The sequence below is a fragment of the Calypte anna genome, chromosome 3 (genome assembly GCF_003957555.1).
Source record: "Calypte anna isolate BGI_N300 chromosome 3, bCalAnn1_v1.p, whole genome shotgun sequence".
Classification (NCBI taxonomy): Eukaryota; Metazoa; Chordata; class Aves; order Apodiformes; family Trochilidae; genus Calypte; species Calypte anna.
The window spans coordinates 19,303,620-19,322,208 of record NC_044246.1 but is presented as its reverse complement, the minus strand read 5'-3'; the positions used below and the strand labels follow the sequence as shown (position 1 = coordinate 19,322,208).

At 35.3% G+C, this 18,589-nt stretch overlaps 1 protein-coding gene across 2 annotated transcripts in view; it reads left to right on the top strand.

Annotated features, from left to right (window-relative positions):
- The window catches only part of PLEKHH2 (pleckstrin homology, MyTH4 and FERM domain containing H2), a 54,921-nt gene that overhangs the window by 4,914 nt on the left and 31,418 nt on the right, over window positions 1–18,589 (top strand). Inside the window, exons 3-6 of one of the 2 annotated variants that reach the window (XM_030446831.1) lie at window positions 15,270–15,332; window positions 16,361–16,510; window positions 16,962–17,045; window positions 18,422–18,503. In XM_030446831.1, coding sequence (XP_030302691.1) covers window positions 15,270–15,332; window positions 16,361–16,510; window positions 16,962–17,045; window positions 18,422–18,503 — 379 coding nt within the window. The remainder of the gene's footprint in view (window positions 1–15,269; window positions 15,333–16,360; window positions 16,511–16,961; window positions 17,046–18,421; window positions 18,504–18,589) is intronic. The other variant, XM_030446832.1, reaches the window with a different exon arrangement.

The following is an 18,589-nucleotide window of genomic DNA, read 5'->3' as shown; positions in this document are numbered from 1 at the left end:
AAACTCTGAGGAGAAAATCCAGAAGAATTATTTTCCCACTATTCCTTACCGAATCATATAATTTACCAGACTTGTTTTTCCTGTAGTAAGACATGTCCAACTATGGCTCATCGTATTTGAAAAGATCACCATTGTACTTAGCTGGCAACATTTCCTCTAACAAGGCAATTAAAAGAGTAAAAGGGGCAAAACACTCCAGAGAATCCTTGGGATTCTGTTAGCACTAATACTGAGTACAATGCATGTCTAGTTTCAAAGTTATTCTGTCAGAACTACTCTGTTCTTCCTACAGCTAAATTTCCCATCAGTTGCTCCCCCGCAAAAAAGAAAAATAAAATTCAGATCCTTTTATATTATGTTAGAGTGATGATACTTCTATTTAATACATTTATGTTAATGCTTCTAATTTGTGAACTTATTCTTTTGAAGCCATAAATACATTTTGCATTCACGTTTAGCCCTCTTTGAATCATTCCCATTGTACTATATTTCAGTGAGGCCAAGAATTAAATAGTGTTAAGCAGGAAAACCATGTATTTTTTTATTTATGAAGAATCATGGATGACTGACACTGTTACATGCTCCATTCCTTTCCTAATTATGCTTAACATTTCCTTTGACAACTAAAGTAACTATGAAGTATGTTTTCCTGGAGATAATATCTTACTTCCACAATCTAACTCTTAAGTCCTTTCGATTTCTATGTTATGCACCATTTATTAATTTATTAACTAGTCACTAAATTTGGGAGGAGCTTTTTGTACATCTTCCTAGTCAGAAAGCTTCTATTATCCCGAACAATAAAGTACTATCAAATAGCTTGGCCACTTTACTGCCCAATGCCCATCACTAAATGTCTGCAATAATACTGAACAGAATATGCCTGGGACAAATGTCTGCAGATCTGCACTGATAGCCACACATCACTGAGAGAAGTAACCCATCACCTACAGTTTGTTTTGTTAAGGCAGTTTTGTAATTCATGGAGGTACATTCTCTCCTACCCTCCAACTGTTTCCTTTAAATACTTCATTTCCCCAAGTCCAAATAATTCCATAAACCAGGTCTCCCCTATCTGCAGCCTTGCTGATCCCCTCAAAGAACTTCAATAGCTTTGTGAACCAAAACTCAGCTTTGTAAGGGCCAGACTCTTCCCTCATCTATCATACTTACCCAAATGCTCCCAAATTTCACTCAATAGTTTCCACTAATTTCTTTACTACAGACATGAGACTTAGAAACAGTAGCTTGTTCAATTATATAATTCGATTCTTTGCTGAATATCATTTGCCAGTTTGTTACTATTCATAATATCTGTTCATACCCTAACTCTTCTATGGAGATACAAAACCTCAATTTGAGATGGAAAAAAAAAAAGGAATAAAAAATTACATTTTTTTCCGGCTTAGACTTCTTTCTCTAAGTAGGTCTTTTTTATTGACATGAACATGAAAATTCACAGCAATGTAAAATCATTGTGTAACAATACTGAGTGTCACTGGAATTGTACTCTCACAGTCAGTACTCAAATATCTCTGCTTTGCCATGTCAAAAAGTATTGCTATTAGAAAGCAGTGTAATTGAAAGATCTAATTTTTATACCCAATCCTGGAATTTTTCAAACTCTTATTGAGTGGGCATTGCAGAATACTGAAAATGAGACCAACTGTACAAATGCCATCCAAAATTAAAAAAGGCAAAGTACTTACCTCCTTCATCCTTGTTAGCAAAGCCCACAGATGAGTTGATAACTCACTGTCATCAGTCTTGGAGGACACCACCCGTCAAAGATGACAATAGTTCTGCTGCAACACTCAGCAGGTGATTGGATGCATATGCAATTGGGACTGTCAGGTGTCATGCATCTCTTCTCTCCCTCTGTACTCCATTTGGATCACTGCCATTTGGGATGGAAGTCAAGTGGTTAAACACTTTCTAGGGACTTTCCAGCATGGCTCCTATACTTTATACAGCTGATGATGGTTATAGCAACCAAAAAGTTAAGATTCTGGCAACCAAAAAGTTATGATTCACCAACAGCACTTCACAAAACTATCGTAAGTTTTTAAACAAATATCTTAGAACTTTGAATGCTTTCTCTTTGACTTTGTTTCTTTACAGATTGTATTTACAGGCTCTTAACTGCTAGAAATGCCCTCTTAAATGAATATAATTTCAGAAGTCGCATTAAAAAAAGAAACAACAAAATAAAAAGGGAAAAAAATAAAAAATCTCAACACTGCCTGAAACAAAGCAATTACTTAAAAAAAAAATTAATTACTTAAAAAAAATTACTTATTCTCTCTCATCTGTGAGAAAAATTACTGCAAAATAGATGAAAAACTCCTAAGAACTTGTCATGTTATGTTACTCATGTTTTAGTTTGCTGTAGCTTTCCTGCAAATTTTAGAAGAAGCGAAGTATTTACAGGAGATAAAAATGGGAGTATTTTACATTGAGTAGCACAGGTCCAACATGTATTCAGTTGACATAATTTGATACATTACTCTTCAGAGCAGAGCATTAGCAAACTTCATGAAAAATTACCCTTCTCACTTTTTTATTTTGACTTTTTATTATGTTTCATTCATAAACTGAAACTCAGTTGGCAGATGTATGCATCAAAGTGTGGTCAGAGCTCAATGAAATCAGACCATATTAATCTGCAAATTTATCAGTCTTGCACAATTCAAACCCAGCAGTTTTCAATACAAGCACTAAAGTTTTAACTGCATTTATTTCTGTTGTTTTCATTTGTAGCAACTCATTGGTTATTTTTCACGTTTTTATTGCTGCAATTCCAAATTATATAAACAATTCTCAGTATTTGTAAAGGAAAAGATACACTCGAACTATTTTGAAATTAAACTGCATGTAATTGTCACTCAAAAATATATTTGGGAAATTGCAAACTGAATAATGGTGACCTGATCAGCCAGTACTTGATGGGTATCCTGATACTAACGGTGAAAGAAGAATACAGCTGATGTCAGTCTTTATAGGTACTTTCCAGGTTTGTTACCTGTTATATGATGAAACAAATTTGCAAAGCACACAAATACTTCTCAGTCTTACTTTGATAAGCACAGGCCTTTATTTGTGGTTTTGTTTCCAGTCATCTGTGTGCTATGAATGTATACTAAAACACTGAACAATAGCTCCAGACAGTGTTCTACTTGAAAACAGCAACAGAAATCACTACTATGGTGTGACAGACATAAAACCCTCATGGGTATTAAACTATGTAATTGCTGTAGAAAACAGAGAGTGATATTATGACAAAACAGGTGGTCTCAACAGGAAGGTAGGAGAAATTAATTGGTGGTAATTCTCTCTGCTTGTGTTTGAAAGGTATCTCATTAAGACAGTGAATCAGGAAAAGGAGTTAATGTCCTATTATACTGTGTGTATGACTTGTTAGAAACTGCTAGAAACTGGAAGGTTTTTCCCATTACATTTGTTCTATAACTTAGTCTAAAACTAGTTTCAAAATAAGGGTTTTCTTAAATCTGTCCTTTTTCTGTATTTGTGTCTGTGACCTATGTGCTTTTCTAAATATAGCTGGGCAGTGGATTGAGATATTTTTAATATGCTGTAAATTAAATACCTGTGTAAAGTAATTTTATTTTATAATGCCTCTTCAAATAAATGAACAATCAACATGGGAAGTCTTCAGTATATTCTTCTAAGAAATGTGTTCTAATTAAAAAAAAAATAACAAACCACCAAAATTATTTACTAGGTTTTCTAAGTCCAGCAAATACTCATCCTTGAATCTCAGTGGTTGAGGAGTTCGAGAAATTTGCATTACGAGTGTGTTTCAGCAGTAATGCTACCAGAACTTTAATGTTGTAGTGAACTCGTGGAGACAAGCAAAGGAATATAGCATGTTTTCAGAAAACTATTCCATTCGCTGTTGTTTATTTGTTTGGGTTTTAAAATTTGTTTTCATTTTGTGAAGTAGAGTCTATATTTATAAATCTAACATGCAAAGAAAGAGACCTTGTTGGAGTTTGAAGCAGAAGCTGCTGCTGCTGCTGGGAGAGGTCTTTACAGGAATTTAAGGAATGATGTAAAAATTATCCCTAGTATGCCAAATTTAGGGTGGCTGTGGAAGTGAGTTTTAAGCATAAGCATGTATTGTGAGGAAGCTTGAGTCTGTACACAGGAAGAGTTTACTGAAAAAAAAAACATCAGATAAAAGATGACAGTATTCTACAGCAAGTCTAGCTAGCTTTTCACATCATAGGAATAGGTGGTGACCCTCATTCTTTTCATAGTATGTACATTTTTCACCTGAAGTATGTGTGCAACATCAGCTATAAAGTTAATGTTTTTCCTAACACTGAAAAAGCATTTTATTAGAAGAACTACATAGCTGTGTTAAATTTCCTCTTGGGCAGAAACTCCACTGAGTTTCTTTTTCATCAGACCCCCTAAGGATGAATATGGCATTGTCCCAAATGTTGCATTATGGGCTGTTAATAATACTCAACACTGACATTCCAGGTTTGTTTTCTTCAGTGCAGAGGGTCATTATTTTATGCTTTGAATTATATGCAACAAATATAAATGATTATGAGAGAGGATTATTTTCATATATGTATTGTTTGTTTTTAACCTTCCATTTGGATGTTGGCTGTATACATGCATGTATACATGCAATTTAGTGTGTACAGGGCAAATGCAGTAATATTTATACTTTGTGTACAGATTATGAACATTGAATGATAACTGATTTTTAGTTGAAATACTATTTCCACTACATTCCAAAGCATAACACATTTCTGACTTTGCCTTACAAACCAATAGCTAAATCCATGTCCCACTGTATTTTCATTAATTTTGCAAGCATATTTTTGGTATGTTACTTGACATTTCAAAATGAAGCAGATGCAATGTGTAGTTTGTTATCTGTGGCATTGCAATTTCAAGATTAATGTTTTCAGAGGAAAAGTCCATAGCATATTTGACTTGTGTAGTGATTGCCAGTATGAAAATTTTAAAAAAGGACAATGAGTATTTCCATTTGCATTCAAAGGATTATGAAGGGTAAAGTAAAAAGGAGCAAAATACCATAGTACCAAAATTATTAAAATTAAGGTATTTCAATTGCTCTTAAAAACCTTCTTGTCATGGAAAATAATTCAGATATAATTAGAAAGCTACAAATAGGAGAAAGCAAGCAGCGTTAAAGATGATATAAGTTTAAAGTTTCTATGGTTAGAGTCTTAGGTTTGCCTAAGTTTACACCTTTTTAATACCTATACCTCTTTCCTTGTAACTCTCTTTATTCCGTGTTCAAAAGTTTATGCATTACCTTTTTATAGCAGTGGGCTTTGCTTTTCTTGTTTCACTGGTTTTGTATGTCTTAAACAGAAATCTTTTTCAAGGGAGGATGAAATGGAGAAAAAAGGAAGAAGAAAGAAAAAAAAAAAAAAAGAGAACTCACCAAGCAGTAAATTCACTGCTCTTGTAGAGACCAGGCTGGGTAATGTTAGCATGATAGCAGAGCCCTTACTGGGAGTCCAGCAGATTATCTTCCCTCTGCTCTTACAGAGCTATGGGCACCCATAGTGGTCAGCCCATTTAAGATGAGGAAGTTGATGGAAGCTGTGATAGTGAGCAAGCACCTGTGCAGATCCTCAGCTGATCTGCTATTTCACTTGTAGGAGCTACAAGATGTTTTTCCTCCATTTTTTGAGGAGGGAACTCTTTTTGCACTTAGAAATTCTGCATTCAATTTTCATTCTCAGAGAGTGTTTTCAGGCTTTAAATAATGTGTTGTCATGTCTTCAAAATGCAGTATGCTGGCTTACATGTATTTCTGGAATCTCTTACTCCTTTACCATCTGTGTTTCTTGGGTGTCCTGTACAATTCACTTTCATGAATAAATTAAGTTTCAGTCAGGTTTTCAATTTTTTACACTTTTGCAGTAAGTGGTACTTTTTATTCTTAAGCCTTGACCTCTTAGGCAGTGGCATGGGAAAAAAAAAAAGCCTCCAACTTCAGATGTTCATGTTGTGGCTCTGATCAGAACTTATAATTCAGCAAGACAGAAATTGCAGAATTTCCACAATTGCAGTACAGTTGTCAAAACAAAACAAAGCAGGCAGCTGCCTTTTAATACAGAGGAACAAGCAGTTGTTGATTTCTCTTTTCAAGCACTATGTGATACTTGGTTTTGCTTGCCTGCTAAAATGCTTTTGTACGTTCTTCCATCTTGTTAAGCAGTATCTGCACTTCTTTCAAGGTTTTGAATGTTATAATAATGTCTGTTTGTGCCAAGTGATGGTCCACATTATTTGGTTTTGATTGTTTCTCTGCAACTTCACTATCAAGACAAGTTGTACGTTGGAAAAAAAGACAGAAAGAGTGAACATTGCTAGTATTTTACTAGGCTTAGGAAAATCCTGTGACTGACATTAGGAAAACCACATTTATTCAGTCAACATTACGTGTTGCTCATTTGACCTTCACTACACTGCCTGCCCAAATCCCACTGCTGAATTTAACTTTTTAAAGTCTTAGGACTTACTGGCTGCTGTTCTGGACTACTAATTCTGGAAGAGTTCCCTCTCTGGGCTTTTCTGCTCCATATTTTTAATTTACATGGTTGCCAGAAGAAGTAATTAATTTTACTATATTTAACTCAGCTGAAATGTGAAAGATTGCTTTTTCATATGCACTTTTCACACATTTAACTAGCACTAGGAAAACGTTTTGAGCTTTGCAATTTTTCTTAAAATCATGTTTAAATACTGAAAAAAAATTGAAAGAAGAAAAATGTAACTCAGGGGCAAGACTGGTCTCATATTACGGAGTCAGATAAAACTTTTGAGCCTGATCATTTTGGAAACAGAGCAGATGCAAACTGATAATTTTGTAGGTTTCAGTTTGTTCCAAGGAAAGGCTTTTGTGCTAAACATCGTTCATGTGAATGAGCTGAAGAGCTAAAAAGGAGAGTTAAGAGAGACTTAGAACTAAGAAGTGCCTTTTGCATAAACAGAAAAGCAGTGCCAGAAGCTGCTGTTGTTAGAAGGGGTCAGATTGTGATTCTGCAGATCAACACGAGCCATCTTCAGATGAAGCAGGCTGAGTGCATATGTGTGTATCTACATACGTATGTATATATATGAGGTTGGGGTCAAAGAACTGAACTGCTTTTACACTCCATATTTCTGACCAGGACTGAGGCAGAGAAAAGAGAGAGTTCCTGTGGTCAAGAGTCTGAACAGGGAAACAGATAAAATGAAGAGGAGAAGTTGGTTAGATGGCAAATCATCAGAAGAATAGTTGACACTGCTTTGTTCATGAGAACAGCTGTAGCCTTTTACCTTTTAATTGGTATTAAAGATGCAGAAGATGGGAAAAGCTAAAAATGGGAGCTGAAAATGTCAGTTTGCAGTCTGCCAGGTTGTGAGCTCTAAGCTGAGATTTTCAGTAGGCATAACTTACGTGGGGATTTAAAGGAATAATAAGGGCATAGATTTTGAGATTTAAGCCAGATAATTAGTTGTTTAATTTAAAGATTTTTTTTCATGTAGGAAATAATAACAGTTAAATTCTATAAAATATAAACCAGGAAAATAGTCAAGTAAATTCACCACTCTTGATCTGTGAGTAGCGTAAGGAACATACAAGCCCCATTTAGACTTAGCCTTTAGCATTTTAGGGAGCTCTGTGACAAAAAAAGAAAGTCATTTTGATGACCAAAAGAGTTGCAGTCTGTGGCTCAATGTCCAAGGGGAGATTAGAGATGAGTTGGATTCTTCAGGGGCTGGTATTAGGACCTGTGGTGTTCAAAGTCTTTGTTGACAACATGGATGGTGGGATTGAGTGGACCCTCCCTCATCGGGTTTGCTGGCAGCACCAAGCTGTGTGGTTCATTCAGCGTGCTGGAGGGAACAGGTGCCATCCAGAGGGATCTTGAGAGGTGGGCCCATGCCAACCTCATGAAGTTCAAGAAGGCCAAGTGTAAGGTCCTGCACCTGGGTTGGGGCAGAAAGGCATCAGTATCCTGGTCTGCAGCAAAAGAAGTGTGGCCAGCAGGTCAGGAGAGGTGATTGTCCCCCTCTGTTCTGCTTTCCTGAGACCCCACCTAGAGTACTGTATTCAGTTCTGTAACCCCCAACACAAGAAGGACATGTAGCTTTTGGAGCACATCCAGAGAAAGGCCAGAAGGATGATCAAGAGGGTTGGAGCACCTCTCCCATGAAGACAGACTGAGAGAGCTGGGCTTGTTCAGCCTGGAGAAGTCTCCAGGGAGACCTTAGAGCATCCTGCCAGTACTTGCAGGGGCCTACAGGAGAGATGGGGAGGGACTTTGTGCAAGGGCAGGTACTAAAGTTTAAACTGAAAGAGGGTAGATTTAGGTTAGATATTAGGAAGAAATTATTTCTCGTGAAGGTGGCAAGACACAGGAGCCACTTGTCCAGAGGAGTTGCGGCTGCCTCATCCCTGGAAGTTTTGAAGGCCAGGTTGGATGGGACTTGGAGCAAGCTCATCTTGTAGAAGGTGACTCTCTCCATGGCAGGGGATTGGAATTAGGTGATCTTTAGGGTCCCTTCCAACCCAAATCATCCTATGATTCTAAATCCAGACTATGGAGGAATATTTTTATAGATTGCATCTTGTTCTAGAGAAAAGCTTTTTTTTTGTTCCAAAGTATTCAATTCAGTTTCTTACTGAAGGCATATTTAATTTTATAAACATTGGTAGGTCTGAAATATCACTTCCTAGATTTATGAGACAAGATGGATTTCTATTAATTACGTAAAATGCAAAGCTTTTTCCATAAAAGATAAGTCGTTTTAATTACTGTGTTGCTTTTGGGGAAAAAAAATAATCAGTAAAGAATAAAGTGTATCTTGAACAAGGCACGTGCTAATTCCTTCTTCACAGTTTATTTTCTTGTTTATTTTTCCCTGTGAAATATTAATAACTTGTTTTTCATCTCTGTTCTCTAGGTGGTTTTCTTATGTGCCTGAATTGGTGAGGTCATATTTTAAAAATTTATTGTAGTTGCTAGATCTAGCACTACCCTTCCAGAGACATAAAACATAGAAGAGAAATCTGTGGCAAGACAGAAGAAATAACATTTGAAAATATTTATGGAGTATACCCAGTCAGCTTTTTAATACATGAGTTACAGAAGTAGGAGAAATAGGTTTTCCAAAGCTAAAGCACCAGCATTGAGACCTTTTTGTAAAAGGAATAAGTCATGTTTCTAAAGCAGTTTTATCATTGCTTTTATCTAACAAACATATGCAAGGCTTTATACATGTATAGACTTGGCATAGCATATTTTAAAACATGAAAACCAGAGGTCATCAAAGCCACAGACAAAGAGATGACCTGTTTTTAAATAGGGCTGGCCCTTTTATTGGGGAAATGCAGACTTTTCTTTAATATTGGGGTTTAAACATAGGAATGTAGAAACACAAACGAGAATCTTGGCCTCTTATAGTGCTCTGGAATAGCTGGGAGGTATTGTTCAAAGCATTTATAAACCTATCAAGGTCCACATAAACAGTAAGATCTTTTGCAGCTTCTATTTGAAGGCAGTTCCAAAATCTTTTTTAGTCAATGTGGCAATGAGGGTCTTTTAGTTTCAATCCTGTTTTTATTCATCAGCTGTTTTTATCTGCTTGCACCTTTAAAAGACAGTTGTAGATGTGTTTATCCCTCACTTGTTTTCCCTATTTATTTATAGAAGCAACCAAATCCCCATGTTTGTTCAGTTTTGGTTTTACCTGCTGTGAGCACTGATAGTTCACTAAATCTAAATATGGATATAATTAATATTTTTCTTTTCATGAGGAACGCTACTTTTCAACCACAAGTGGTTTAGACCTTTTTCCAGAGGAGGAAGAACTGAAAAATTGAAATGCAAGGAAAAGACTCTAAACATACCATCCTCAAATCACTCCAAGTTCTGCACTTAATTAATAGGCTGTATATCTACTTCAGAAACATTAGGTTTTAACTCTTTTTTTCCTTTTTGAATAGTCTGACCTAGTATTAACATGCTTTGAAAAGCTTCCAGAGAAGTGATGCTTTTCTTTTTGTTCACTACTCGTCATATTTGACCTGTATTTTTTCTAGATAGATTTCAAAAAATTTCTATGATACAACTGTGTTGTTTGTAATATTAAAAATTAGAAGATAATTTATTATGCACTAATTTCAATGTAAATTTCAAATGGGCATGCCACAAGGTGTGGTTGAAAATTGATTTGGATAAAAAATGAGGGTGTTGTTCCTATAAATAACATAAATTTTCAAATCTAAAAAGAAAGACTTCAACAGTTTTTATTTTTAAAATAAAATGTTTTCTAAAAATTTTTAAATAATTACTTCAATATCAGGAAAAAAATAATTTGTTAGTCTTAATTTCACTCTAATGCACTCTAATTTGGGAACAATTATCTTTATATGCATGCATGTAAATTAATGTGTGTATATATATATATATATATACACACACACATATCTGCATAGAAACTGAGTATTTTTTGAAATTTGAGTTATAACTTTTGATTTTATACTCTTTGATGCAAAAGCAGATGTGATTGCATACAATATACATTTAAGGAAAATGAAAATTTCTTTACTTACACAGAAACCTATGTTGGATATTCCTGAATACAGTCAAGAAACCTCCAGGTGAAATTTAAAAAAGAATCACTAAATGGTTTGCTTTTGTATTGTAAAAAATTCCTAGTGAGTGTGTGTTGTGCTTCAATGTCCAGACCTCCAAGGCCACCTCTTTGATTTTATTGCTGCCATGTTTCTTCAAAGCACTCAGTATTTATTCACATGTGGCATTGTTCATTGTTTGAACAAAAATAGCTGAATTTGATGAGTGTCAGATGTAGAATGGTTATTTCCTTACTAAGTTTAAAAGCAAAACTGTTTCTAACAATAGATATTATTTTCCGTAATTCAGGGAGTTGATGCAATGTGTACTAATGCATTTTCTGAAAATAATAAAGGGGATTTTTACACTCAAAAAGACAAGGAGAAAGTACAGGTTAAGTAGCAGTCTGTTCTTATGTCCTGATGTTCTTTTGTCAGTGTGTGTGTGGTTTTTGTTCCTGGGCCTAATACATTTATTTCTGATATTTTATGACTGTAATCCCCAAACCATATAGATTATGACAGGACACCTCTGAATCTAGAAATTAGATTAATTAATTATAAATTAATCTTAACCAATGAATTCTGGAAATTAATTAACTCTTAATGAATCCATTAATTCTTAATGAATTTTGGAAAGAGCCTGAACCAGTCACAAATAATCACAGAATCATAGAATGGTTTGGGTTGGAAAGGAGCTTTAAAGTTCATCTAGTCCAGTCCTCCTACAATGAGCAGGGACATCTTCAGTGAGAGCAGCTTGTGTGATGTGTGTGACAAGAATACTCCCTACAGGAGGTCTGTTGAACTGGGGCATTATTTCAAGTTAGCTCATTCAGAACATGACAGAAAATAATGCTTAAACATATCTCACATGCCAAATGCTATCAATGTCATGCTGGCCCTCCATGTTTCTCCAGGGAAGCCAGCTTCATGTCTGCTGATACTTCACAGGCTGTAGGATACTCTAGCAGTGTCTAATCTAGCCTAGCAACTGATATTTACCATTTATTTCCACTGATACTGATGCATAACTGCATATAGAAAGAAGCTGGTTGGGCAGAGTTCAAATGCCCAACACACTTTTATGGAGTTCAGATCACTTTCTGTATAATATCAGAGGTGTTCATAAATATTCATGTTGCAGCCACAGGTAGGAGTTAATTCTTCTGCATCTGTACAGCACTGACCTTTGCCTCCATATGTGGAGATGGCTCCAGTTAATCTGCCACTTCCATCATGAGATTTAATCTTAGCTATCATTTACCATTTTTTAATAATTTTTAATTTTTTTTTTATGTGAGTATCTTAAGCTATTGAGCTGTCTATCCATAGTGTGAAATTGTCTTCATAGTCCCTGGGTAAAGATAATTTACCACTGCATTTTATTCATGAGGTGTTCAAAGTATGACTTTTCATTTAAACAATTACCTATTAATCCAGTCACATATTTTTAACTTCTCTCTCTCCCCCCTCTCTCTCTCTCAGTAATGCTGTGATCATTGTTATGAAACCTCTTACTGACTTGAAAAGAGGCTTAAGGTTGAATTTTCTTTGTGAGGAGGAATCCTCCTCTTGGAACTAGTTCAAATCTTTTCCCAACAAGTTTGATAAGTAACCTTCAGAGCATGCTAAAACAATAATAATTTTTTCTCTTTAACTTTACAGGCCTATAGAGTAGGAAAGCAGTCAGAGTATAGACGTAAATCTCATTTTTCAAGAGAAACCTTTTTGTGTATTGGTTGGAGATTGTTTACACAAATGGTAAAAAGATATTTTTAAACTTTTGTTACTGTTACAATAGCCACTGCAAAAGAAACATATATAAACTCCTTAAGTAAATGGAAAATAAAAGTTTATTTTAGTAATTTTATATAGCATCAAATTATTGAAATGCTGGAAATGCTGCCCAATTTAACTGTGAAAGAAGTCCTCATGTTTGGTAACTGTAGTATTCCATTCTGTCCCTATTGCTCAATAATACAGATTACTTTTTTTTTAATAGGATCCTTCTAAACCAAATTGAGGACCTTTTAGAAATTTTCCAAATGAAATCTGCCATTTAAGTATTGCCAGGAAGCTGACTGATGAATCAATATTGTGAGATCACCCAAAGCTCCTTAGCATATCGTCTTGAAATGCTTAATTTTTACAGAAGACAAAATAAACCTTCTACTTCCATTTTTAATCTCTGAATGCTTTGCTTGGTAATTATTCTCTCAGGTCCTTTGGCTCCTATCTTTACATTCATCTTAGCAACACCTTTATTCAAATAGTTTTCATTGTCCCAGTATTCTTTGTGAGCATATTACTATGTTCCTGGTACTGTGTAACAGGATATTTTCCTAGCTGGAAGTGCACTGTACACTTTCAGTGCAGAAAAACGGGGAAGGATCTTGGATCCGCAGCAGCTCAGTGCTTACCCAGCACTGCTGCTTAGTGTGTGTGCAGTACTTCAGTGAGTGTTAGGTACTGCTAGAGAGACTAGAGAGACTAGTTGGGTTTAGTTTTAAGCTGTGTTGGAGCTAGTTGAGCTGCACTGGCAGCTATGTGGACCTGGCAAGCAGCATTTTCAAGTTTTATTTCCATTTATTAAATCTGCCACTTTTCTGATAAAACCTTAGAGCTGAACAGAATTTTACTTGTAGGCCATAAATAAATTGCCAACTACTACCATGGCAATAATGAGTACTTACAAATTGTTGGACTGTAAAAGCTGATGAACAATTTGCTGCTCATCAACTGCAAATTTCAGATTATAAATACCTGATTGAGTTTTCTGCCAAAATATTATAGAGTATTAACAACGTTTATTATTAATATAATAGCTGCACTGTTACTTGGTTCAGCATAGAGCTTTTACTACACTGGAGTGCTAGCTGACTACATATTCAGAAATCACTTGGGTTTCTGAATCCCAAACTCACTGAAAAAGAAATGTCTCTAAACTATACTAAAGTGAGTCTTGTAAACTAAACTTCTGTTTGAACATAAAACCAGAAAGACAGATGGAAATTAACTTAGAATTAAACATTCTAAAAATACTCAAAACCAAAATTAAATTCATGTGACCAGAGAGGAACAATGATGGCTCATCTCCTCTTTGTCCATCTGTCCAGACTGAGATGGTCATTTCCTTAGAACTGTTCTTGCAGAACAACTCACTGGGGACCTGACCATAAGCATGAGTATTGTGAAATCTTTGTGGCTTTTGGATCAAGAGTGTGTTGTGGTATTATGTAGACTTCAGGGTTTTACAGCATATGAGAAAGTAGTAGAAAGTTAGTCACAGCTTTTTTTTAATGTTAATGAAAACTCATTTTCTCTCTTTTCAGTTTTTGATTGATAGAAAATGATGACTTTGTGTCCTTGCCTGGATGAGGTGCTAAAAGAACATAAAACTGTTTCATGTGATTGACAGAATAATTTGGGAGGAAAAAAAAAAAGAGAGAGAAAAAGAAACAGAAGGATGCCAGAAATCTAATACAACAGAACAGAATGAAACCGATTATTTTAAAACAAAAATGGAGAAGCAATAAATTATTTTCATTTGTATTACATGATTTTCTACAAAAAATTTTGAAACTGAGTATTGAGTATCTCAATGTTAAGTATTTGATGTTTCATCCTCTTCAAATGCATGGAGATCTCAGATAGGTGTTTCGTGAGAACCAGTAAGTTATGAAATAATACATTAATTTCTTTAGATACCTTCTAGGTTGATTTCAAACCTGAGTTTACTTTTTAAAGATGTCATAATTGTATTGTTCACCAAAATCAGAATAGAGCTAGCTCTTAACAAAATGTAACAGAGTTGTTGGAAAAACTTTCTTTTCTGTGGACTTTTCTGTTCCACATTGTTGGAAAAGCCTTCAAAATAAACCATGCAAAAAGACAGGGGTTTTCCAAGATCCATAGCAAAGGTTGAGCCTGTTACTTATTAGGCACCATTATAATGTAATATATGAGGGTCTCTCACATCCCAAAAAAGGGACCTATGCTCACTTCTCATGTGTTGGTCTCTGTCTTTATCCATTTCTGCTGAGGGTTTTCACTTCTTTTTTTTTCTCCCATGTAGCACCTGAATCAACCATCTCTCTCCTGCCACATACCTCCTTCTTTCACGCAGAGGTTGGAAGACAGGCCTCATAGCACAATTCCACCCAAAAGCTAAATTTGTTGACTTCAGAAGAGTTGGCAGCCAAATTGTACAATATGCCAAGTACCCTTTACTCTTGACAGCTTTGGAAGGACAAGGAGGATCTTAGCCCTTTCTAAGGCTAAGAGGGAAGTTTCATGGCTATCGTCAAAGGAATTTCTGCTCTTGGCAGCAGGGAAAAAAAGCTGTATGTCATGTAGCAGCCACAAAATGAGGAAAAAGTAGAAAAGTTGTGCTCATTTTTTTTTTTTCTACAGAAAAATGTTAACAATGTTCTAGTACAGTGACACTGATGAATTATCTTTCCAGTCTGACGCACTGTTTATGCTTTTATTTATTTTTATGTGCCTGCCCACAACCTCTATTTTCTTTTTTGAAAACAGACTGTGTAAATATATTTCACTGTGCTATTTCTAGTGACAAGGAGATGGCCTGGCAATTTTATTACATGTTTTTATGTATCTACAGATGCAGCAGCTTGAGAAACAAGTTATAGAAGCTGATCGTCAAGCAGAGAGAGCTTTTCAGCAGGTATAAATACAAATTGAAAAATATGTCCACTACCAAATGTGCATGTTACTGTAATGAGGGGAAATTTAGAAAATTGCTATTTTTCTTCAGTATTGCTCAGAGGGGAGAAGACAGTTTCTTTTTACATCTATTGATTTGTCATGTCAGAGATGTTTTAGCACCTTTCTCTGCTCACTATCAAGTTCAACAGTCAAAGCTAACAGCACCAGTCAGAAACAGATACGTGTAATGAGCTGCTTCTTTGATGCATCATGAGCCTTAGGTCTATGATGCAAATGGAGACAAAAGGTGGATGAAACAGTAATATATTTTAGATAACCTGTAAAAAATAAAAGGAGACTATCCAATAAAGTCTTTAAATAGGATTATTCTGTGTTGTTTGTTGTTCTTGTAGAAATTACATCATCTAAAGAATGAGAACATGGCTAAATACTTAACCAAAGTTGCCTTCTGATTCCAAATGGCAGATATCACTGCTGCAGACATTTATGAACACACCTTATGTATTCCCTAAAAATCCCTCATATCTGACTGTGAGACAGGTACAAACTGAAAATTGTAAAATTAAAAATGTTCATGTACTACTAATTTGAAGTCAGAAAACGTTCCTAACTACAAGCCAAGTACTTTTTATCCATTTTTTTAATGCCTCTCAGAATTATGATGGGTTTTTATGCTTCGCAATTGTTTATATATTAAAACATCGTATTTAGCCTAACAATGGCTACCTACACATAAATTGTGTATTGGTGTGTCTAAATGTTTGTGTGTTACAAAACTAGAAGCCTCTCATTTTGCTGCCATAATCTGAGTAAGATCCATCAGTGTTGCCATTCCTGCTAGTATTAGTTGCGTGGGGAGACATAATGAAGCATGGAATTTCTTCTCAATTAGGCTTCAGAACTTTGCAGGCTTATCTTGAATCCTAAGTGTGGGAGCACTTTTAACAGTCCATTCTGTGATTAAATTACTACCTTTAACTTGGAGTATTATGTTTCTTAAAGTCTCACATTCAACATTCCAAATAGGTACAAGTCATGGAAGAAAAATTAAAAGCAGCTAATGTTCAAACGAGTGAATCAGAAACCAGGTTGTACAAGAGATGTCAAGATTTGGAGATCCTGATACAAGATAAAAATGACATAATACAAAAATTGGAGCAACAACTTGAAGAACAGGTTAGAAATAATGGTGTTACAAAAGATGAGCATTGATTCAATTTTTAATTTTAGAAAAGGAAAACAAAAATTAAGAGCAATACAGGAAAGAAAATTCAGCATTATTTATGTTGTTTGATTAAAGAGGTTCCTGTTAGAAGTATGTCACTTGTATATGGTTTATTCACTTTCAGATCATGTTTTGGCTTCCTTTGAAAGAAATCTAACTTTTAAGAGGGGAAAGATGTTCTTCCTCTTTGCTGTCTTCTCTGAAGAGCTTTTATTTTTCCTAGAGGAAACAGAAACAGCAGCCTCTATGAAAGGCCTATTCAGATTTTTTTTTTTAAATCACTATGTATTGCCCAGGAGACTGAACTACCTCACACAATCTTAGGATTTGAGTCTGAAGACACTACTCACACAGACTGTAATACTCACTGAAAAGTATGCTTATGTCCATTTTTTTTTCCAGAAGCAAATAAGACTGCAAGAGGCAAAAATCATAGAGGAAAAAGCAGCTAAAATAAAAGAATGGGTGACAGTCAAGCTCCACGAGGTATAACTCTTACTACAGTACAGAAAATACAACGGTGTGAATGGATATTCCTTAGGTTTTTTGGTGTTTAAAAAACTTTGTGCCATAGGAAAAAAAAGGCTTCCAAGTTTCATTGATTTATACAGTTATTTAACTGAAAGAGGAAAAATAAAAACAACAGCACAAAAGGTGGAGTATCATGTCACTTAAATCTGATGTCTAATTTGGTCAGCTGCATATCTGGGTCCTCTTTACGGAGAAAAGACCCAGAACTTAAAGCCACTAATTGAGAGAGATTAGCTGGCAAACTGAGTTTGCTCAAGCAGATGCCTGAAGTGTGAATAATATCCAGAAAACCAATGAAGTCTGCTTGCACCTGGCAGAAAAAAGGACTTGATAATTTTTTACTTTCCAATGCCCACAGTACTCTCAGTCACAAATAGTTTCAGGGACAGTGATTCTATTGCCAGAAGAAGGCAGCTGTCTCCCTTCTTTCTCTGCTGTGGTGAGATAACCATGGTTTTGCCCTGCTTAAGGTTGCCAGTGTTGGTGAGCAGCTGTGATTCATTTTATGCATAGAATTTAAAATAGTCTGTAAAACTTTAAATCCTGCTCTGTTCTGATTAACTGGAAATTCCACTTGATCCAGTTGAAAAAAGTTAAATTATTATTTTTATAGTAGGAAATTAGAAGTAACGTTTACTAGCAGTCTGCAAGAGGGAGTGGTGGTGTTGATATCATGTAGTAAAAATTAAATTAAATTTGGCTAAAATTACCTCAAAAAAGTTTGTACAGAATCAAATATGACTCAAACTTTGTCTGTAGATTGAACGGAAGTGGCATCACTCCATGGGAAGTGGAATTGCTGGCTCCTTTCTGTGTGATATGGGCTGCTCAAATTTTTTCTCCGCCTGATTTGGAGCCAAAATTTGAACCCTTGGGTTGTTGGGTTTTTAACTTCCTGCAGAAGGTTTCCTGCTCTTTTCGTCTTTTGGTACCTATCTTTTTTTTATGTTTACAGTGGGATGGTAGGAGGTGTTAGCACCATCAATCCCTCTAATTCGTCTGCTTGCTCTTGGGTTTGCCATATGGCACAGAAGTTTATAATTCTAGCTGTCTGCTTTTACTAAAAATGGTAATGCAGATTTCTCCTTTCTTAATTATTACGTTTTTTTTATAGCAGTCTGGAGACTGCTTGGTTTGGGGAATTATTTTAACAAAAGTTGAGCAAATAATAGGGATTTTCATGCATAGACTGTCATTAAGAGAAGTAGCAGAGGGGAGCCTACCATTTGAACTAGCTTTGTCCTCAGCAGAAATACAGAGAAAATCTAAATGATATAATGACTTTAAAAATTATTTCACCAATGGATGAGACTACATTTATATGCTTTTAGTTAGAGGTGGAAAATCAGAACCTTCGCTTGATCAACCAAAAGCAAACCAAAGAGATGAAAACAGTACAATCTAAACTGCAAGGTAAATGTACAAATCTTTTAAAAATCTTCTCTATATATGGCATACTTCTTTCTACTCATTATTAATTGGAGAATCCACATAACTGA